Source organism: Balaenoptera physalus, assembly GCF_965194825.1.
Source record: "Balaenoptera physalus genome assembly, chromosome: 4".
NCBI classification, from domain to species: Eukaryota; Metazoa; Chordata; class Mammalia; order Artiodactyla; family Balaenopteridae; genus Balaenoptera; species Balaenoptera physalus.
In genome coordinates this window covers 86,725,698-86,749,731 of record NC_138891.1, presented here as the reverse complement: position 1 = coordinate 86,749,731, position 24,034 = coordinate 86,725,698, and the positions used below count along the sequence as shown (strand labels likewise).

The window sequence follows — 24,034 nt, the reverse complement described above, 5'->3', positions numbered from 1 at the left end:
AGTGTCATGTCTTCTGCTGGACATGTAGATGCTTCCTGTCTATATAGTGTTGATATTGTTTTTCCTCAAAGATAAAGATTCTGGCATAGGAGTTATAGAAAAACTCATTACAGCTGAAAAAGATCCCCCAATACATTGCATTTCAGTGGAAGTTGAGGGAGGTGGGAGTGAGGGGTGGGAGTCGTTCAGTCACCACTCCTTGGTTGAGCAGGGCTTGAGAGGGAGTCAAGCTTAGACGTGTGTAATGAGGCGCCTGTAACAAGCTAGAGCCATCCTGACTCTTCGTCTTCACCAGCCATAGCCTCCCAGCCTTATGGGTCCTAGCTCCCTCCTTCAGATGAAGCCAAAATCCCAGACAGGCACCTGAACAGGAAAAGCTGCCCTCCTGCAGGACGGGAAAGCCTCCGCCAGTTCCCAAGATGGCAGCATCTGAGTTTGCAGAAGCAACAGCCAACACCCCCCCCCCCCCACTGCCCCTGCGCAGTGTCCTTACAACCTCAGAGGAGCAGAGAAGCTGGCCACCTATGACCCCAAACTGGGCTCCAGAGCATCTTGACTTACTTCCAAGGAGCACCACTCAGGCTTTAAGGATTTGTCCTTTGGTTTTCTCATTTTTTTAGGGCATTTTGAGATCATGTCCTGCTTATACAAGGTTCTAAACTGAGAGGAGTGGTCAGAAGCTCTGCTGCCATTGGGTCACACATGGTGGGTCACTCTGAGGATATTAGCCTCATTCGTCAGGTGCTCCCAGGGCTTGGGCTATGGGGAGGTGAATGGTGGGGCTGCTTGGGGTCCAGCAGGACAGAGTGATGGGCAGCCACAGAGAGGAGAATTAGGAGATTTGGGTGCCAGGAGGCCAGGTCATCTCAAGTCAGTCTCATAGACTGTATCATGGACACAGAATCTTGGGGTAGAGTTAGAAGTGGGGGCTGAAGGATGGAGGAGGTTTGTTATAGTCATGGTAACAGCTCTGTGTGAGAGCCAAGATGGTAGAGGCCTGGAGATGCTCTTCTACTGCTGCCCTACACAGTCAGCAGCTGGATATATCTGATAAGGTCATTTAACATCTGGGGCATTAGTTAGCACACATGTGAGACACGGCTAGCCTCAGTGGTTTTAAGAGAGCCCCACCTGTTTCTGATGGGGTAGAAAGAAGAGAGGATTCATTTGAGTCAGGGGATTCAGAATTGATGAGGAAGAGGTTGTGTCCAATGGAGAGGCAGCTATATCCAAGGAAATTCTACAGGCAGGTCTTTCCGTTGTCCCCTGAGTTGGGATTCAGGTGGTTTGAGGGCATTTTCCGTCTGAAACTATGGCAGTGACTTGAGACTTAAGTAAGAAAAAGAGATTGAGACGTGAGAGAAAAGGCTCCAAGTTATGGACTGAAAGGTAATCAGCCAGCAGGAAAGGAAAGAGTGGGCATTTATTCATTCCACCACTGTTCACTAAACCTTGTGTGCTAGATACTGTTTAAGGTACCAGGGATATAGCAGTGAACAAAACAAAATCCTTGCTCTCCTGGTACCTGTATTCTAGTGGGGGTGACAGATGATATCTATCTATGTATTTTAATATATATTTCTGTAATTATGTATTTATATATACCTTCCCTCCATCACTTACCTGTCTATCCCCTTCCCTGGTTCTATTAGCACTTTTCCCTACTGTTAATAGATAAGTGATGGAGGGAGGATGCTATTCTAGATAGAATGGACATAGAATGCTTCGGTGGTAATGATGTGACATTTGAGCAGAACTGGAATGAAGTGAGAGGGAGCCATGCAGACAGAGGCAAGAGCATCCAAGGCAAAGGGCGCAGTAAGCCCAGAGGCAGGCGGGAGTGTGCTGGTGCCACAAGGAAGCCCCTAGGGCTGGAAATAAGTGAGTGAGGGTGGCATCATAGGGGATAAGGTCACAGAGGTTAGAGGGGATGTCGTGGTACAGGCCACATGGGGCCTGGCAGAACATAACAAGGATTTAGGAATGTATTCTGAGTGCGGTAAGAGGCAGTTGTAGGATCACATACTCATCAGGTTACTGGGCAGTCTGGGAGACACTGTGCCCACATGTACGTGTGATTCTCCAGTGCTGTACTTGCCTCCTAGCCTGTGAAAGGTTGTGCCCCCCAAAGCCCCAGTTACAGGGAAAACAGATGTGTACTTAAACCGCCGACTGTGTAGTTGTAGGCCGCAGAGAGGCCTGAAGCGGGGAGAAAGGCATAAAGCGTGCAGGTCTCAGGCCACTTGAGCAAAGCCTTCCTCATCTGGGTGATGGCAAATGCAGCCTTGCAGGTGGGGATAGCCTTGGCCTCCTACTTGAGTTGCATTTTGTGCTAGTAAGTGGCTGGTGCTCCAGTGTTCAGAAAACAGTGTCTGCTTCCTGCTCCCTGAATTCTTCCTCCTAACCTCTCCATAGACCAGGCCTCTGCTTAACAGAGCCTAGGAGGACACCTGCTACGTCCATCTTCTTACGCCTGGGACAAAGGACTGGGCAGGCCTTTACAAGCTTCTTCCTTGCATAGGAAGTGAGATATCCCCCTAAGTCCCCATACAGTTAAAGAATGGGCTTTGTCTAGAGAGTTTATAGATTCAGCCTGGTAAACCCCACCCTCCTCATTAGATTCAAATGCATTAGCAGATGCGCACAAGGCAGGAACCCAGATTCCAGAAGCTGACTTCTTTCACAGGGGTCCTTCCTTGAAGTCTGAGAAAATGCAGGTGGTCTGGTCATTTGTACATTTTGTTCTGTGTTTGTGTGTGTGTGTTTGGCTTACAACACAAAGGTCTGTTTCTTGCTCATGCTACATGTCCCGCGTGCATGGCTGTAGGCCCACACTGTCTTCATTCCAGAACCAAGGCTGAAGGTATAGTCCCTGCTGCAACAGGCTCACGATCGTCCTCAGGACCATTCCCAAACACTGATGGTTTGTGCAAAACAGGGTGCAACTTCTGTGCTTTCTTTGGCAAAAGAAGCCCATACTGTCTGCCCAGCATCACGTTCTTGCTCCCATCTCCCTATTTTGTTTTCATCATAAAGTTTTTGAACACACTGGCGTACATGCACGTGTGCACACACACACACACACATCATGATACTGTTGTTGAAGACTGCTGACCTAGAAAGATATTCACATGAAACAGTACGCTCAGTATAATCTAAGTATAGGTAATTATGCATAGCTATAACTGCCAGAGTAATGGCATTATGGGTGATTTTTATTTTCATCTTTTTTCTGTGCATTTTCAAATTAAAACATATTTTAAAAAATCCGTATATCCCATCTACCTGGATACATAATAATATCAGAAAGTTACCATCTCAACCTCAGTACTTCCTGTCTAACAGCTCTCTACAAGGCAGGGCCTTGTAAGTCCCTCCAACAAATCCTCTTTTAAATAGAGCACTTGTGTGTGGTAAACATTGACGGACTGATCCCCTGACCTAGTGACCAACCTCCTTTTGTTAGGTGCCTGCACTCGGTTTAGAACCATTCACAGGCAAGGTCACAGAACTGAGAGAGATTTCAGAAATGATCCTGCCTGACTGCCTGCTCAGTGCACAGCTCCCCTTTCTACATGTCTGACTGGGGCCTGTCCAGTCTCTGCTTAGTCATATCACAGGGTAGGGAGACCAGCCATTGTTGGGTAATGGCCTTAGTTAAGAAGGTCCACCTTATAGAGAGGAGGGATCTATCCCCACAGAACACGCACCCTCAGATCCTAGCCCCCATATTTATGGCACCTCATGGCTCTAAGAGCTCATCCCAAGGAAAATAAAAGGGGGTGTGAGATGAAGAACTGACATTTTCTGTTGTTTTTTGGTAGTTTTGTTTTTGTTTTGTTTTGACTTAAGAATCTCTTTTCGTTCATCTAAGTTTCTTTTCCATGCTGTCTGGCACCACTCAAAGATTTGCCTTGTTCTCTACTTCTCTCTTTTTATGTCTGAGGTTTCTTTCTCTCCCAGATGAAACATTTGTTTCTCCCCACTTCATCCTGGCCACCTTTCTTTGGAGACCATCTCTGCTCTTTTATTTTCTACCCTATAGGTAACTGGCTTTCTTTGACTTTTCCCCTCCTATTTCCCATCACCCTTTTCCTTTCTTCATCAGAACTTCTTATTCTGTCTTTCCCTTTTAGGGTCATATTGCAACAGTTAGAGACATTATAATACCACCCCTCCAAACATGAATCAAAATAAAAGCAGTACCTAACTATAAAACAAATTTATGGGAGAACAAATTGTTTTTTTCAGATTTTGACAATAATGATTATTTCGATGCTTTTTTGGGGCATTTTTTAATTGTAAAAGACACACCACGCAGAATGTACCATTTTAAAATGTACACTTCACTGTCACTAAGTACATTCACAAAGTTGTACAACCATCACCACTATCTAGTTCCAGATCTTTTGCATCACCCCAAATGGAAACTCCATGCTCATTAAGCAAGCATTCCCCATTCTCCCCTCCCCCAAGCCTACAGCAACAACTAAACTGCATTCTGTCACTATGGATTTGCCATTTCTAGATATTTTATATAAATGAAATGATACAATACGTGATCTTTTGTGTCTGGCTTCTTTAACTTTGCATAATGTTTTCTAAGTTCATCATTGTTGTAGCATGCATCAGTACTTCATTTCTTTCTTATGGCTAGATAATATTCCACTATATGAATATACCACATTTTGTTTATCCATTCACTCATCAGTGGATGGATATTTGGGTGGTTTCCATCTTTCAGAGATTGTAAATAGTGCTGCTATGAACTTTTTCATACAAGTTTTTGTTTGAACACAAATGCTTTTTTGGAAGTATTAATTTTTTTTCTCCAAAACGCAGGCTTGTTTGTTTCTTGCTCGGGGCAGGGGTGGGTGTGGCACTGCTTCCTGATGCCCTAAGGAAGGTTCAGCTTGTCCACTGGTGATCTCCATCTGTTCCTTGTTCTTGTGCCTCTTGATCATCTGTCTCCCTATTCTTCCCTTACCCTCTCTTCCCTGCACAAATTTGCATGTATGTGGACTCTCCCCCACTCAAACAATTTGGAATTCATATTGGCAAGTGGATTTCCTCCTCTTACACAGGTTTCTTTTATATATATATATAATATATATATATATATATATATATATTATATATATATATATATATTATATATATATATATATATTATATATATATATATATATATATATTTATAAGTACAATGAACGTGTACAATTCAGAAAGCGCTTAGGCCTCAGTTCTTAGCTTCCCCTAACAAGGCCCCCTCTCCAAGTCGATTCCAGGAAATTAGGCTCCCGGAGCTCAAGCCAGGAGAGGCCCTTCCTCGGGCCTGAGCTCATAAAGCCAAGGTGTGTCTGGGCCCCCAGCTCTGTCAGGCTTGGAACTTGAGCCTTCACTCGCTGGCTGCTGTCAGAGTTCAGTGCTCCCTGCCAAGCCCTTGGAAAGCTGGGGGCCAGAGAGAACAGAGAGGTGTCAGATTACTGCCTGCAGAAAGGAGGGGGCTGCCCTATCTGACACACCCCCCCTCCCCTGGTGTACAGTGTCACCGTTACGTGGACAGCGGGGTGGGTGAGCAACCCCAGGCATTGTCAGCGTTCAGGATCGCATCACAAAATACAGTGCGATTATCTTGCCTCCTCTCAGAAGTACAGAGGCCCGCGCTCCCTTCCCCTTTGCCTCTCCCACCCCTTCTTCCTGGGTTTGCAGCTCTCCGCCTCCTCCACATCCCCTGCTTTCCCCCATCTGTTTTTCTGGTGATTTCCCCCAAAAAACTGCTCTAGTTCTCTCCTGTCCCTTTGATTCCCTCCTCCTCCTTTCATCCTCCAAACCTTTTCCATCCACTCCCCGTCTCCTTGCCTTTCTCGGTGTGCCTTTTGGATCTGTTTCCTTTGACACTGGTCCCAGGCCTGCTGCCAAGTTTCAGACCCATTAGTGAGGTGCCTTGCTGACTGAAACACAAATCAAGGCTGATCCGGGTACAATTAGCAGCTGCTCGCACCTCATCTGGAACGCATTAGCCAGCACTGAGAGTGGAGGGAAGGAAACAGGAGGGAAATATGGATGCCAAACAGAGCAGATCTCCTATTTTGGAACAGGGATCCTGACCCAGTAGACGTATAATTGAAAATAAGATACAAGTAGACAAAGAGGCCCCCCATGAGAGGCACAGATGAGTGACCTGTTAACTGACCTTGGGTATCCTTCAGCATCTATGCAAGGGATACAGAATCCTCCACATTTGATTCAGGTGTAGAACTATCATCCAGGAAAAGGGGTGTCTGTTCCATTTAATCCAGATATTTGAACACTCGTGCGATCCAGGAGTCCTCTGCTCTCTTGCTGCATACTGTTATCTTAGTACTGCTTCTAGAAATCTAATGTGCATTAAGAATCACCTGGCATTGAGTTAAAAATGCAGATTCTGATTCACTAGCACTGGGGAGGGGCCTGAGATTCTGCATGTATACCAAGCTGGTGGATGGACCACACTTCAGGAGTCTAGGACAATTCAGCTCATGTAATGTTGGTCAAATACCCCTGCTAGAGGCTTCTCCCAGGACCCTGTCCTTCTCTTTGTTAGTACTCAGAATTACAATTAAGGATAAATGATGTAATTAGCTGTTTGATGCCTATCTTCCAAGTCAAGTGCAAGCTGTCCAAGGGCAAGGACCAGTCCTGTCTGGTTCACTTCTGTATCCCCAGTACTAGCCCAGGGTGTTACTTATAGTAGGTGGTCAATAAACATTTCACAAGTGAATTCTCACAAGTGAATGAACCAGCTCAGTCCTCAAGGCCCATCACAAGTCTCTCCTCTTTCAGAGAGCCTTCCTAGCCCAGCATTCCTTATCTGTACCTGCCTGGTGATAGTTGATAATTTCCCATGTGTTTCAGCCCCTTAGCTAGATCATTAGCTACTTGAAACTGGGACTTGGTCTGCTGAGTTTCTGAACTTTTTTATGCCCTTCCTCCTCCATACACCATCCCCCCAGTACTGCCTTGCTCTAGTAGGCATTTAATGTCAGTTGATTGATTGAGAGACCCTAGGATGATGCCAAGTTCTATTTAGAACTCAATTATAATGCCCAAGGGTTGGCTGAATTTTGGCTTGGACCAAAGCCAAGGTTTCACATGCCCCAGTGGAAAAGTCTTTAATGCTACCTAACACATCTGTGGGTGGGAAGGCTGAGACATTATGTGTGTACAAAATCAAGAGATTGTTAGGCTCCCAGAGCAGCTGTAAATCAGGCCACTCTGGAGGGTTAACTGGTGCGCCTGCAGCCGTTACCTCACTCCAGTTTCTCCACTGAAAACCATGGCTCACGGTGTAGGGCACACTTGCAGGAGTGAGGGCTGCTGTTCTTTTCCAGGATCAGGCAGACCATTTACCTTGGAAATACAGAAAACTGGCTCGCTGCGTTCTCCCATAGATGGGAGAACCTGGTTTTGTTTGGAATTCATCAAATGACCTATTTTTCAAACATTCAGGGATTCGTGAAACCCAGTGTGCCTTTTGTCAAGCACTTTCCCCCCATAATCTTAAAACACCTGTGTATTGTAAGGGACATTTAATGCATATGCTTACTTACCCTTAAATCATCAAAATACTGTTATGCAAGATCTGTTTGATGTCTAAGAAACTTTATGAGCATTATTTGGAAGTATAAAAACCTTGCTTTCAGCATAAAAAACAGGAAGGTGTGTTTTTCTTAAAACACATTGCCTTTAACACAAAAAGATGTGAGGGCCTTTCCAGAATCCTAATTTTGCAGGGCTTAAGGGGTTCAGAGCCAGCACAGTCCAGGCTCACATCCCTGTCTCTTCAGTGAATCAAAGCATAGCTGAAAGTCCCAGGCTTGGCAGACTCTGTGACCCTTCAGTACCCAATGGTGACAAAGCTTAATCTGTCTGGAGACTCCCAAGCATATTTTACAACAAGTACCCCAGATGCATGTTCCACATGTAATCCTGCAAAATGCCTGGCTGTGGCCTGATTATCTTCTTAGGCAGATAAGACATAAATCCTAGGGTGTTAGAGACAACTTTTGAAGTTTGAAAGTATCTGGCAAAGAAAAACCACCAGAAATGCAGCTCAAAGATGTAGTTCTATGGGATGGATTTTCAATGATCTGATTGATCTCAGGGCAGGGAATGAGGCAGGAAACGTAGGGTGTCCTGTTATCTCTTAAGGCTCTGCCCCAAATTGGCCCTGAAAACTGAGAGCCACCACTTTGGTCTCTGAGTTCTGGTTCACTTACAGGTGAAATGGTGAAATGGCTGGGGTGGGTGAGTTTCAAAGCAATGCTGATACACACACGCACACACACACACACACACACACACACAATGTATATAAATGTCCCGTATAAACACAATGAGTGAGCAATAGAGAAAGTATGCAGTGCACCTAACACAAAGAAGAAACTCAGTGAATAGTTGTTGAATGAGTGACTGCATGTTGCTGAGAATAGTTAACAGGAAATCTGAATCCACAACCGTCAACCCTTAGATAATAGGCTCACCTGTTCCACCGTGGGGACATAGAAGTTTGGGGGTAACAGGAGAAAGGAAGATGGCCATTGGGCAGTTAGCAGTGGCCTAAGCAAGTGGTGAGAAGCAGAGGCATAAGGAGACCCATGTTCCCCAGGCCACCTGGCCTGCCTCTCCATCGTCCTTTCTCCTCTGTGACCTTGGAGCCCAGCCTAAAATGAGCAGAGCCATGCCTGGGGAATGAGTCCTCCAGAGATGATATTCAGCTTCCGAGTTAACCACTCAGCAGATAGCACTGAAGGCCTGCCACCTGCCAAGCATGGCCCAGCTGTCTCAGAGCCACAGTGGTGGCTAAGATGCGCCCTCAGAGAGTTCACAGTCTGGCACAGGCGAGTGGCCAGCTTCCTTCTTGCCCGCCCGATATTCAAGGGAGTGTGAATGGAAATGACAGGACAGAAGGAGAGATAAGCAAGAGATGGAATCAACAGCACTGAGCCCTGAGCAGACGTGAGAGGCAAAGGACGAGGCAGCATTAAGGAAACCGTTGAAGGTTCAAGTCTCGGTGTCTCAGAGGATGGTGATGATATTAGCAAAAACAGAGATTACAGAGGAGAAAAGCAGTTGAGAGGGAAGGTGTCAGGGCCAATTTGGAACCTACCTGCTAAATCTGGTGAGACATCTCTGTAAAATGGCACTAAGGGAGGCCTTTATTCATCTGGGGAGAAAAAAAAAATGGCTGCCTAGAAAGTTCATACACACGCAGCAAAAAGGAGAGAAAAATGAGGTGAGAGAGCATGAAAGCCCTTGTGGAAGGGGCTCCATTCTGGCCTGACATGAGATCAGCAGAAACAGGGGGCTCCCTTGGCCTGAGCACGCCTAGATCAGAACTAGCACACCACTGTGTCTCACTTTTGATCACTCTAAGTGTTCTCAAAGTGAGAGGAACGAGTGATCTCACAGCCCCTAAAGCTAGATCAGATGTGTGTGCTTCAGTGGGTAGTGGTGGCTCTACATATGGAAAATTGTATTCAGAAATGCCCAACTCCAGCACTTAGATTCCATGCACACATGAAAGGAATTGAGGAGATAGCCAGACTTAAATATTCCACCCCCACAGTGTGGCGTCCTGATGCATTTTGGAAACAGAAGAGCACCATGGTGGGAAAACCTCTGCACAGTTAAATATGGACACCTTGAACAGGGGCTAAATTCTTTATGAGATTTCTGTGTCGCTGAAGACTTGGCCAGTTTCCTCCTATGAAGAGAAATTATAGACTATCTCCTCTGGCTATCTAGAATGCTTTGGAAAATTTATTGTTATGAAGAGCTAAATGTTACAGAGAGAAAAGGGTTTACCCCTTTAAGTGCCAAAACTTTACTTCAGTGATCTTGAATGAAATCTCTTCCAAAGGCATATACCTTTCCTTTACTTCTTAAATACAAACTTAATTTCACTTGAGGAATGCCAATTACAAACTATGTTACAATAAGAGAAATACTAGACAATAAGTTCATTGAGAAGTGAATGCTGCAAAAACTACTAGTGAAATCCAAATGAGGTCTGTAGTCCATTTAGTGGCAATGTACTGGCATTAGTTTCTTCCCTTTGATCACGGACTAATGTAAAATGATATCATTGGGGGAAGCTGGGAGAAACGTACATAGGAACTATTTTTGCAGCTTCTTGAGAGTCTAAAATCATTCAAAATAAGATTTTTTTAAAGTACCCTGAGATCAGGGACTCTTGTTTCAGTTATCAAGTAGACGAATAGAAGGAAGAAAGGAAGGAAAGAAGGAAGGGAGGGAGGACAGACAAGCAGACTTGGGACCTTTAGAGATCTAAAAAACTATATGGGAAAGAGTGTGGAGTATCAAAAATGTGGGAGCTTTAAATGCAGGCAGGCTCTGAGGTATACCCCCTTCCTAGCTTGGTGACAAATGTCTTATAAACTCAGTGAACCTCCACGTTTACCTTTGTAATACAGGGATAAAATACACACTACAGAGGATTGCTGTGAAGATTAAATAGAACAATATGCCCAGTACACCCAATAGAGTATCCATCACCCATTGGGTAGTCAATAAATGGCCCTATTCTAAATGTCTCTGAATAGTGTGTGGTTGTAATTCTTATGTCTTAATTCTGTAGTTCTAGTTTCTAATCATCAGAATTCAGCTCTCACACTTTGATGCTCTGCACCTGCTTCCCTGTTTAGTTTGCTGCTCCTCATCTGCTGTGAGCTTGATAGGATTCTACATGCAATATTAAATCTATATGCAGTATTGAATTCTATATGCAAAAAATATTTGTGTTTCAGCCCACAGACACTAATTTTAGCTGCTCAGAGACCTTTGTCTTTTGACGTACTATTTTTCGGTTGAGTTCTCCATGGATAAGTTTCTTCGATGAGTCCCAGTTAGATGAGACAATGACATTAATAAAAATAACAACAGCCATCATTTATCGATCATTAAAATGCTAACTGTATTGTGTTCGACATACATTATCTCATTTTATTCTCATAGCCCCTCTATGAGTTAACTGTTTTCATCTCTACCCTGTAGATTAAGAATTTCATCCCTCGCCCAAGGTCCCAGAGCTAATTATCTGCAGACCTGGCTCCTATCACGGAGGATTCCAGAACAGTGTCCTTTCCCTTCATTGCGATTGAAAATACTTTTAAATAGCCCCCGTCTTTAGAGTGGGAGCTAGGTCCCTTTGATGAAGGAGGTAAAGAGGGGGTGAGAAGAAGAGGAAAGGAGGAAAAGAAAGTTATAGTCAAGGGTCTAGTTCTTTTAAAATCTCAAGAAGGCAACAGTCCTGGAAACAGCATGATTTTATACTGTAGCTCCTTAATAAATGTTTGTTGAGTGTTTCAAAAGAAAACAGGGTTTCCCCAAGCTGCCTAAAGAAAGAAAACGTCTTATAGAAGGTTTCTCCCTTCTGTATCCTGAGACCCTTCATCCCCTGTGCTGATTACCTCCTCATGCACGGCCGAGCCAGTCAGGAAACGCCTCCTGTCACAGAACCTGAAGCCCTAGGATTTGAATTACATAAATTCCCTGTACAGGCAATCTCTTAGGAATTGTCTACTTTGCATTTTGAAGAATTCCTGTGTTTGGTGACCAGACCTCTGAAGAAATGCTAATGATCTCGCCAGACGGTCCGGTCTGTAGGTGTTCATTGTTCACATGCTTAGACTCAAAAGGGGAGCCCTGCGGATAGACACAAAAGAGGGAGAAGAGGGCAGAGCTGAGATGGAGAGAGAGAAAGTGCCTCTTCTATAAGGGAGCAGAGGCCAGAATCCAGCAAGGTTGCAGACGTAACCAGCTGTAAAGTCAGAGGAGTCTTTAAACAGAAAAGGTTCCTGGGCCTTGGCGTATATTTCGCAACAGGTTGTGGTGTGAGGGATGTTTGGGACAACTGTAAACAGGAACTGCTGTGTCCTTATTAGGAATAATCACTTCTCCAGGCGGAGAAGCGGCTGTTGAGACTGTGCTCACAACCTCCTTCCTCCCTCCTGGCCCCAGCCTGTCCTCCCCGTTGCTGCTGTAGGAACCCAGTGACGCTGTACTCTATGGCTGCTCCTGGAGACTGCTGCTCAGCAGGACCCGAGAAAAGAAAAAGCCAGGGATTCCATCTGGCGGAGTCTACCTTGATCCCAGCTGCTCACAAGAGCTGTTTATTCCCACCAACACTGAGCCTAGTGTAGCCGTCCTCCCTACCGGGTGGCCTTAAGAGGTGTCCAACAGGCCTGGCAAATTTTGTCAAAGCCAGACACTGGGCAGGACTTCAGGGGGTGGGTCTGGGTGCCCAGCAGCCTGGATTTGGAGAGGCCAGCACTCAACAGAAGGTAGGGGCTACGGTAAGAGTGGATCGGTGCTTCATCTTCCCTGTTGGGAAGAGCCGATGCATCCTCAGGCCTCAGTGCCAGAGGTCGTTGCCTAGGGGTCACTCTGAGCCAGTATCACCACTTTTTATCACAGAGGTGATTAAAAGTGTAGGCTGTGTCAACAAACAGTATACGTCAAAATTCTGGCTCTGCCTTTTTCTGGATGCATTTTTCTGAGGATGAAAGTAAGACTTGGCAAATAGCTGAATTAAGGGGAAACAGAGAGTCTTTTAGAAGTCTAGGTATAGGCCAAACTGCCCTGGAGGAGATGAAGGTTATTTATAAAAATTTGGAATTAGGTAGGCTAAGCAAATTTGAAGATGAATATAAAGTCAGTTCTCCACATTTTGAGTTTCAAGAGCCAATGAAATAATCAAATGAAGATGCTAGTAAGAAGGTAGAAAAACAGGAATGGAGTTTAGGAGACAAGTTAGAACTAGATTTTCTTCATCACTGGTCCATGCATGACCCTATCTTATTTTATTTAACCTTTACTAATACGATGAACACTGTGAAACTATAGCCCAACACAAGAACCAACCATTACCAGTAACCCACACCTACCCAATTGGTCATCCATATCCCATCCCTCCACCTCAGAGGAAACCATTATCCTGACTTCTGTGTCTATAATTCCTTTCCTTTGTTTTCTGTTTTATTACATGTATCTAAAAAAGTAAATCTAATAAAGTAAATTGACTGATTTTTCTTGGTTTTCAACTTTATAAACAGGTTATACTATAATGTCTGTTGGAACTTTCTTTGGTCACTCAACATTATGTCACTGAGATTCATACCTGTTATGTGAAGCTGAATACCATTAGTTTTCACTACTGTATAATATTCCATTGGGTGAAAATATACTACTTATCTGTTGTCATTAAGTATATGAGTTGTTTCCAGTTTCTTTGCTATTCTGAGCAGTGAGCTATGAACAATTTTTCACATGTCTCCTGGTGCATCTGTGTAAGAGTTACTCTTGGGCTTAAACCCAAGTGTAAGTGGGATTGCTGGGTCATACAGCACACAAATGTTCAGCTCTTCAAGATAACACCAAACTGGTTTTCAAAGTAGTTGCGCCAGTGAGACAAAGATTTGAGAGATATTACCAGGGAGGTGACTATTAAAGCCATGGAAGCAGATGAGTTTGTCCTAGGAGACCATGTAAAGCAAGAAACAAAAAGGGGGGATTGAGGTCTGATTCTTAGAAACATGTATGTTCAAGTATGTACAGGAGGAAGCAGAGCCAGAAAAGAAAACAAATGGGTGGTCAGAGAGGAGAGAGCACAACCAGGAGAGGTAGAGTCAAGCATGTCAGAGGACAGGGGTGACCAACATCAGAGGATGCTGCAGAGATGATTTGAGAAGGATGAAGGTTGAGAAAAGGTCAGTGACCTTTAAGAAAGCTATTTTTGGCTTTGTGGACTGCTGAGTGTAGAAGCCATATTTCAAGGGATTTATGGGTGAGCGCTGGAGGTGGGGTGGTGGAGAGAAAGATTGTCATTATAAATACCATCGGGATAAGTTTGACAGTGAGTTGAGGAGTAGATATAGAAAGTTGGAGGAGATATCCCAGCTGGGATGTGATTTTTTGTTTTTTTTTAAGGATGGGGAAGACTTGACGTGCTTGTAGGTTCAGAAGTCGAAGCCAGTGGGAAGGAAGCGTTTGAAGTAAGAGAGGTTCATTGTAGAGGAAGGTCTTCTAAGGAATGGGAGAGGATAGAATCTGATGCACAAGTTTGTTCTTGGCAACTCTATTTCTCTGAAACAGAGAAGATAAAAAAACTTTAAATGGCATAAAAAATTATCGTTGCCATCACAGCAACTAACATTTATAGAGTACACTGTGCAAAAGATCCTGTACTAAGCACTTCACATATTATCTCATTTAATCATCTGAACAGACCTATGGCATGGGTACTTTTTATAATATCTATTATAATTTCCATTTTACAGAAGAGGAAACTGAGGCTTAGAGACAGGACTAGACCAGGCTAGTTGTCTGAGGCCATGTTCTCTCAATCATTATGTGTAAGCTGAGAATTTGGAAGTAGAACAAGATTGTGCAAGATGGCAAAAGCTTAGGCCTGAGGCAATCAGAGATGTGAGAGGAATAAAAAAGGCTTGGATTAGGTACCCTTATGTGATAAGGAGTCAGAGGAAGAGGACAGGGAAGTGAACATGTTGGGCTTTTACTATGTTTCAGGCTAAGTGCTAGGCCCTTTGCATACATTGACTTATTTCAATGGGAACAAATTAAAAAGGTAACTAAGAAGTAGCAAGGGCTCCTTGGCAATTGGAAAGCATCCAGTGTAATGGAACTAAGCAGTCTGGGCTTTCTGTAGGTGGCACAAACGACAGGAGCAGGAATCTGAAGAAGACAGTGCAGTTGAGCAAGGGTTGGAGATACGTAAGTGGAAGCCTAGAGGTAAGGGTGTGGATGAGGCCAGAGAGGCCACTTGTTTGCTGACCATGGCCTCTCACAGGGGGAAAAAGGCAAATAAGGTCATGGATCAGATGAACTGAGCTGGGGAATATCAAGGGACTGAAGTTCACAGAGGGGATACAGAGGCAGCCCAGCATTGGCACGGGTGGGACAGAGGTGGGAAGGTGAGAGGCTCAAGGACTTTCATGGTTTGAGATCTTAGAAGTCGAGCAGCTGGGCACTGAGAGGTCTGCAGTGTGGTCACGCAGGAGGGTGCTGAAGAGAACAAGATACGGATGAAGGCCGCTGGGACTGAGAAACCAGAAGGCTGGGCTACATATAGCACTTTGTAGTTTATGTTGTCTTATAATCTTCATAACCCCCTGGGGGGTAGTTCTTTTTGTGCATTAAAAAAATTCAAAAAATGTCTGTTACTAGAGACAGTACATAGATGACCAAACTTGGGCTCCCCCAATTTGGAAAAAGCAGTCCTGGGATGTGAACCAAGTCGTCTTCTCCAAGTTCCCCTTTTCCTCTTTAGTGCCTGCGACTCCCACTCACCATTCAAGAGTCAGTTCAAATGTCATCTCCAAGAAGTCTTCACCTCTCTTAACACTGAGTCAGGGGCCCTTCTTCTGGGATTTCATGACTCTCTCACCTTGTATCCCAATTGCTCACGTATTTGTCTCTCACTAGGCTAGAGGAAAGTGACTGTGTCTTTATTTCCAGTGCCTGGCATCACTTCTGGCCCAGAATGGGCTCAGTAAAAGTTTATGGAATGAATTAATATATTTGAAAACAATAGACTGGGCCCAGAGACATAGCAAGCCAAGAGACTCTTTCCAATATTTGGACTTACAGTCCCCATAAGTTTGGTTTGAGAAAAATGGTTCTCTATTAAAATAAGGTCAGTGTAATGGGACTGGTAGAAGGGCAGCCAAGAGAAGCTGGGTTTGGGAGCCTGGGAAAGGGTGGGCTTATCTGGATAGGAATGAGTTCAGAAGAGAGGAGGAGAGACAACTAAAGCAGGACTGAGTGTACATTTGTCAAATTACTTAAGTTATTAATCAAAAGCCCCAGTTTCCTAAGAAGCCACCAGATAAAACCTTAGTGTATCCTGCCTCCATCACCCCGCCCCAACCCAGAAGAAAGTAGAAGCCACCCACCACAGCTGTGCTTTATTCCTCGTTCTTCACACCCACCTTCCCTCTCTCCCCACTGCCTCCCCCGAACCTCCCAGCCCCCTCAGATGCCTTCAGTTTACACACACAGACCACGTCACTCCATCCCCAGATGCACACCACGCTTGCTCTCTCCTGGGCTGCTTCTCCTCCCCGGTTTCCCAGCCTGGGAGCGGAGACAGCCTGTTTTCAGTTAAGCCTTTGGTCACACACAGATGCCTTTTCCATTACTCTTGTTTTTCCTCTTGGAGTGTAACATTTCCAATTAATTCTCCACAGGGGAGGAGGCCCTGTGTTAACCACCTCCACGTGGGCGTGGGGGGCAGGGTCCCTGGAGGCCAGCCCTGGCCTGCCAACAGCTGACGCCTGGGCAGCCTGCAACAGGAGCTTTCTTCCCTTTGGTGGAGGGAAAGTGACCCTGTGGACACAGTTTGGGGGCATATCGCAGGTTTGCCCACCTCTGTAGCTAAGGTCTATAAAAGGGACCCTCTTCTAAGCTCCTTTCCTGACCCTCTGACAGCCTGAAAACACTAAATGAATCTTGTCTGCAAGAGGACATGGAGTTTGTCTTGCTCTATTTTAAAACCTAGGGGAAGAGTTAGAAAATAAGGACCATAACAGACCCATGAAAATCCAGAGGATCTCCTTGTGGAGCTCCACTTTTGTACATACCTCTATAGCATATAATTTCCCCCAGAAATTACAGCAGGGTGTAAGTGAAAATGTTAGGAGTCCCTTCTGTCCTCTAAGGAGAGTTTATATCCCTGCCCTTGTGATATAAGAAAATATACCAAGTTGCTTTGAACTCTGGACTCTGAGCAGTCGACTCTGCTCAATCACTAGTCCCCACGGATTAGCCTCACAAAGAGGAAATTCAAATTGGAGCTTCAAGAAAATGAAAGACTGGCATTTCATGGATCCTAAAGTTTGGGCAGAATTGTCAAAACTGCAAGTTCTTAACCTGTGAATGTCAGGTGTCGGCTGTGATGAGTCCTTCGTGTGGATTTTTGAACTCCAATAGGCCAGACATCGTGCTGGGAGCTTGGCAGCCACTGCGAAGTTTGCCAAGGTAGTTATCGCCATGATCTTGCGTTGCACAGGGCTGCTGTGGGCAAACTCCATCTGTGCAGAGGGCCCGGACTCCATCTCTTTGCCCATTTGGAGCTCCACCCAGGAATCCTTGATACTGGGTTTCACGGGCTGGAGATACATCTGATTGATTCTGGGTTTGGCAAAAGGGACTGAAGCAGTACCCCTTCTGCAGCAGGAAGAATAAAAGCCATGGGAATTGGGTTTGTGGGAAACAGCAGGAGGAGGCGAGGAATTTAGTCTGAAGGGAAGAACTGGACATTCCTGTCAGATTTGAGGCCCAGAGAGCTCTGACAAGCAAAGGACACATGCTGTTTATAATCTTAAATTGAGTAGGCTTGATTACACCTTGAAAGCTTTGTGGCCTCTCTCCCAGGCACCTGGGTCCAATTATCAAGGGCCCCATCTACCTAGAAGAAAAACTGCATCTGACTCTCCCAGACTGACTTCACTCTCACCAGACTCTCATCCTCTTTCTGACATGAATTGAAAGGAACGCAGGTGGGGGAGAGGACCATGGCTGTTGACATACACCCTCCAGAATTTCGTCACTGTTTCATGTGTTACAACTACCTTAAGTTTGATCATCAGCAACTTAATTCCTCTGCACAGGTTGTCTTGGTAACAGTGTCTCCACACTGAAATGCTTATTTTTTTTTTCCAGCTTTTTTGAGGTGCAATTGACGTATAACAATGTTTAAGTTTAGGGTGTACAATGTGATGGTTTGATATTCGTATATATGTGAAATGATTACCACAATCAGGTTAGTTAACACATTCGTCACCTCACATAGGTACACTTTTTGTGTGTGGCAAGGTCTTTTAAGATCTACTTTCTTAGCAACTTTCAAATATACTACAATACAGTATTATTAACAACAGCCACCATGCTGTGTATATTAGATCCCCAGAACTTATTCTGCTTTTAACTGGAAGTTTGTACCCTTTGACCATTGTTACAGTGCTCCCCGCCCCACCCAGCAACCACCAAACTATTCTGTTCCTATGAATTTAGTGTTTTAGAGTCTACATATAAGTGGGATCATACAGTATTTGTCTTTCTCTGACTTATTTCATTTTAGCATAATGTTTCAAGTTTCATTCAAATGGCAGGATTTCCTTCTTTTTTATGGCTGAATAATATTATGTCATATATATAAAACAGAACGTTATATATGTATATATATGTATCACATTTTCTTTATTCATTCTTCTATCAGTGGACGTGGGTTATTTCCATGTCTTGGCTATTGTAAATAATGCTGCTATGAACATGGGGGTGCAGATATATCTTAGAGATAGTAATTTCATTTCCTTTGGTTATATACCCAGGAGTGGAATTGCTGGATCATATGGTAATTCTATTTTTAATTTTTTGAGGAACCTCCATACTGTTCTCCATAGTGGCTGCACCAATTTACATTCCCAGCAACAGTGCAAGAGGGTTCCCTTTTCTCTACACCCTCCCCAGCATTTGTTAACTCTTGTCATTTTGATGATGGCCATTCTGACAGGTGAGGTAATAGCTCATCGTAGTTTTGATTTGCATTTTCCTGATGATTAGTGATGTTGGGGACCTTTTCATGTATCTGTTGGCCATTTGTATATCTTTTTTGGAAAAATGTCTGTTCAGGTCCTTTGCCCATTTTTAAATAAGATTATTTGGGGTTTTTTTGCTGTTGTGTTGTATGAGTTCCTTATATATTTTGGATCTTAACCCCTCATCAGACATATGATTTGCAAATATTTTCTCCCATTCTGTAGGTTGCCTTTTCATTTTGTTGATAGTTCTCTTTCCTGTGCAGAAGCATTTTAGTTTGATGTAGTCCCACTTGTTTATTTTTGCTTTTGTTGCTTGTGATTTTGGTGTCATATCCAAAAAATAATTGCCAAGATCGATGTCAAGGAGCTTTTCCATATGTTTTCTTACAGGAGTTTTATGGTTTCAGGTCTTACATTTAAGTCTTTTATCCATTTCTAGGTAATTTTTGTGAGTGGTGTAAAATAAGGGACCAGTTTGATGCTTTTGTGTATCGATTATTTAAAGGATGTATCAGGTGACTTAAAATTATTAGGAAATGGAAAAATGGGTTGGGCAATATTCAGTGTATATTCAATGCATTCAGATCACAGGAATGGGTGCTTTGGAAAGAAAACAGAAAAAATATGGTCTTAGATGTCTAGGAGCAACCCTTCTAAATGGGTAGGCAGAATTCATCCACGTGGAATGGATAATTAGATACTTAAACATGGAAACTAGTGACGGAGGGGAGCTAGATCTTTTAATAAGGTAGTTAGGGAAAGCTTCTCTGAAATGATGCATTTAAGCAAAGACCTAAAGGATGAAAAAAAACAGCCTTATAAAGAACAGGTGAAAAAATTTTCCAGGGGGAAGAATCAGAATATGCAAAGTCCCTGAGGCTGGAAAGAGTTTGTTCAAGGAACTGAACAGAGGCCACTATGACTAAAGCTAATTTTTAAAAAACATAATGAGATAATATTAAATATAAAATTTTATATACTGTGTTTTCATGTAATATAAAAATGCATTTCCTATGTTATTACTTTTTTTCAAAAATATGGTTCTAATGACTTACAACATTCCGTTCAATAAATGTAATATAATTTGCATAACCATACCTTTCAAAAAATACTGTTTCCAACATTTTGCTTTTACAAGTAGTGGGAGCACAGCTTTATACATAAATACATAAATATACATATATACATAAATATTTGTCTGAATTTATTTTTCATTAGGAAAAATTGCCAGGAGTGGAAAAACTTAGGTAAATAAACATTTTCAAACCAAGTTGCTCTCCAGGAAGTTGGTCTATATTACTCTTTCACCAGCAGTATATGGAGTCCATTCTAGAGTTAGTAATAATTTGAGCAGGATTTTAAATGTAAACTATTAAATAGAAATCCTTAATGTGGGAAACAATTAACTTTAAATTATTGAGAAATGTTAGTATAGAAGTTGCTTTGTAGTATGTAAACCCAAAATACACAGAAGAATCAGTATAAGAGGAAAGTATTATCTCAAATCAATATGTGGCTTTGGGGAAATTGTTTATTTGGAAAAACATTAAATTATCTCCTTACCTCATACCATATACACTCCTGATGGATTAAGGAGGTAAACATTAAAAAAAAGGTAAACCATAAAATAACTTTAAGAAAATGTAGGTATATATTTATCATATAATAGGGAAGGAGAAACAAAAAAGAAAGTAAAAGATTGATGGATCTAACTGCATATGGATTCAAAACTTCTATTTCAAAAGTACTGTCAATATAAATCCATCCTCTGAGAATAAAATAGGTACACTTAATAGGTTTCTTAATAGTAATAGCTAACATGCACTGAGTACTTGCCAGGCACTTGCTAAGTACTTTTTTTTTAAACATCTTCATTGGAGTATAATTGCTTTACAATGGTGTGTTAGTTTCTGCTTTATAACAAAGTGAATCAGCTATACATATACATACATCCCCATATCTCCTCCCTCTTGTGTCTCCCTCCCCCCTCCCTATCCCACCCCTCTAGGTGGTCACAAAGCACCGAGCTAATACTTAATCTGCTTTTTATTATTTACTCCTTGTGAGGTGGATACTATTATGTACCATGAACCACTGGCTCCGAGGCGCTGGAGTCACCAGCAGTCAATAGTAAGCTGAGCTGAACAGGGGTGGTCTTGGTCAAGCACCTGTCAACTTGCCCAGGACACTTACTGGCCCCAAGACTCTGCTCATCTGCTCCTCACCCTCCCTTGGTAGTTGTCGCCTGCCCGTCCATGGCAGCAGAATAGCACAGTGTGATCTCATTCATTTCGAGGCCAAAGACTGCTGTTTTGTGGACACTGGTCATCTCTGACTTTCTCCTCTACTGTCTAAGCCAACCCAGAAGAAGTCACCATAGAAATAGAAAATATTATTAGAGCTTGTATCACAGATCCAGGGATCGTCTCCACTGAGCTGAGACAGAAAATTAATATGTTTATCAAGAAAGATTACACTTGTCGGCAAAGAGTCTTTTTCAGGCTGTAAGGATAAACAGACAGAGTCGCCAGCTGCCCTCAGGGCTGGTCCCTGGGCAGGGTGCCTGCACAGGGCTGGTAGTATGTGCTCTGTCCACCTCAGCAGAAAACAGGCTGCGGACTTTATCCAACCTCCAATCCCGCCCCAGACAGGCCCCAGCTCTCAGCCACATCTTCCTCTGTGTATTTTTATTATAAGAAGATATTCAAGGGTGATTAAGGGAGTAGAAAGAAATGATTTGTCAGAAAAGATTTAAGAGGCTAAATATGTATGATATGGCTAAACAATGACTAACACTGGCCCCCTCAGCTCCTTGGGAACTCTGTTGGGCCAAGGCCTTGTTTAGGCTGGCGTATGGGCCAAGGATCAGAAGATAGCTCACCCTCAGGTGCCCTCCATCCATCAGTTACCTCTTCCCCATTTACTTACGGAAAGAGCACAGACCCAGACCTGCGTTCAAATCCTATGCTGTGTGGTCTTCAGCAAAATCCTTAAGCCAAGAGTTAATCCTAAATCTCAGTGTCATTATCTGTAAAACGAGGACCTAAACTAACACAGTGGTGCCAGGACTGGTCTGAGGATAGGCGCAATAAATAGGGTTCTGAGGCTGACCCCTTCAATCACCAGCGGGCCAAGAGGACACCATCGTAAGTGATGTGTGTGGCACAGATGGTCACACAGTAGCGGTCCTATCCCTGAGGGTTTCACAGGGGATAAAAATGTCTCCATGGAGGGTGAGGCCACGGCAGGTGCAGTGAGTCAAGAATTTGAAAAACCACGTGGGAAACAGTGTCTACAAAGAGAGTGGAGCCTCTGGTTACCGATAAGATGTATTGACTCCCTGCAGAGGGCTCATGAGAAACAGGGCCATCAGTAAGCAGCTAAGAGCTAAATGTACAAGCCAGAAGGCTTCTTTGGAAGCTGACGAAGATGCAGCTAAGAGTAGAATGTGCAAAAAACAAATCTCATAGTTAAAGTTGAAGCGCTCCAGAGATATTTGAGTGCTCAGCAAGGCAGGTCTGCTATGCTACAATCGGGGGCCTTGTTGGAAAATACTAGGACCCTGAATCAGCATGGGATCAATAGGACAGATGCCCCTGAAGATTTTAACAAGCACCACTTCCTTAAACTTTCAGCGTTTGCAGAGTTGGCTCCCTCCTTGTTAGTCAGAGGTAACATTTCCCCTGTGCTGGAAGATGCTGCAGAGGTCCCTTCCCCAGAGGCCACACCCCCTCAAGAGCTGCTCCCAACTCCTCTTCTGGATGATAGGCTAATAACTAGGGTTAAATCCTAGTATAAGTAGGCTGGGGAGGTGCTGAGCTTGATAAAGAACGAACAAGACAAAGCAGATGGGCAGCCAACAAGGATGCTTCTCAGTATCTACAAAAAAAAGTCAAGAATGGAGGAGCAGGAGGCTGAGGGCAGTCGCAGATCATAAAATGTCATGATCTCTTGCTCAGTTCCCAGACCTGAGCCTGTTTTCATATCTGGAACCCACTGAGTCACGAGATGTGACATCATAGCAAGGTTATACTGTGATCATTCCCCTCATCTTTCCCCAAAGGGATCTATTTACCCCAGTGACTATACATTGCAATGCGGGGGATAATCAAATATTTTGAGGACTATTGGACACAGGGTCTGAGTAGACATCGATACCTAGAGACCCAAAGCATCATCATGCCCCCCACCCCGTTAGAATAGGGGACTATGGGAACCAAGTAATAACGGAGTCCTGACTAAAGTCTGGCTCACAGTGGACCCACTGAGTCTGTGGATCCACCAAGGGGTCATTTCCCCAGAGTCCAAGTATATAATTGGAAATGATATGCTTGCAGTTGGAGTAACCACCTCATGGGTCCTTAGCCTGCTGAGTAGAGTTGCTATAGTGGAGAAAGCCTAAATGGAAACCTCTTAAACCTCCCCCAACATCCTCCAATGCTGGGCCAAGATAGGAAATCAAAACCAATCTCATATCCTGGGGAGGGAGTGTGGCAGAGATTACTGCCGACTTTAAAGACCAAAGGACACAGAAGTGGTAGCCCCCATCATATCTTCATTTAATTCACCAGTCTGACCGCTGAAGAAACTGGATGGATCCTGAAGAATGACTGTAGACGACTGCAAGGACAACCAACTAGTAGCACTGACTGCAACTGCTGTGACAGACCTGGTATCAGTTTTAGAACAGATTAACGTGGCTGCAAGTACATGGCATGTGGCCATTAATCTGGTGAATGCATTCTTTTCAATCCCAATGAGAAAAGAGAACCAGAAACAGTCTGCATTCATGTGAAATGAACAGCAATATTTATTTACAATTTGCCTTAAAGCTATGTTAACTCCCCTGCATTTGTCATAATGTAACCCAAAGAGATCTAGACGACCAGGCCATCCCGAAGAATATCACATCTTCCATGGATGACCACACTGATTAGGCAGGAAGAACAACAGGTGATTAGTTCACTGGAGGTCTTGTTAAAATGCATATGCTCCAGGGGCTTCCCTGGTGGCACAGTGGTTGAGAGTCTGCCTGCTAATGCAGGGGACACGGGTTCGAGCCCTGGTCTGGGAAGATCCCACATGCCGCGGAGCGGCTGGGCCCGTGAGCCACGATTGCTGAGCCTGCGCGTCTGGAGCCTGTGCTCCACAACAAGAGAGGCCGCGATGGTGAGAGGCCCGCGCACCGCGATGAAGAGTGGCCTCCGCTTGCCGCAACTAGAGAAAGCCCTCACACAGAAACAAAGACCCAACACAGCAATAAATTAATTAATTAATTAAAAAAAAAAAAGTGGGACTCCTGATATTCATCCCCCCCCCAAAAAAAATGCATATGCTCCAGAAGATGGAAGATAAATCCTATGAAGATTCAAGGACCTACCACTTCTGGGAAGTTTTTAGGGATCCCAAAG

At 43.9% G+C, this 24,034-nt stretch overlaps 1 protein-coding gene across 1 annotated transcript in view; it reads left to right on the top strand.

Moving 5' to 3' along the window:
- LOC309659935 (uncharacterized protein) overlaps window positions 1-23,614 on the top strand; it is a 159,437-nt gene extending 135,823 nt beyond the window's left edge. Inside the window, exon 5 of the mRNA XM_082460237.1 lies at window positions 23,195-23,614. Within this exon, the coding sequence (XP_082316363.1) occupies window positions 23,195-23,318 (124 nt within the window). The 3' untranslated portion in view covers window positions 23,319-23,614. The remainder of the gene's footprint in view (window positions 1-23,194) is intronic.
- Window positions 23,615-24,034: the final 420 nt, after the last annotated feature.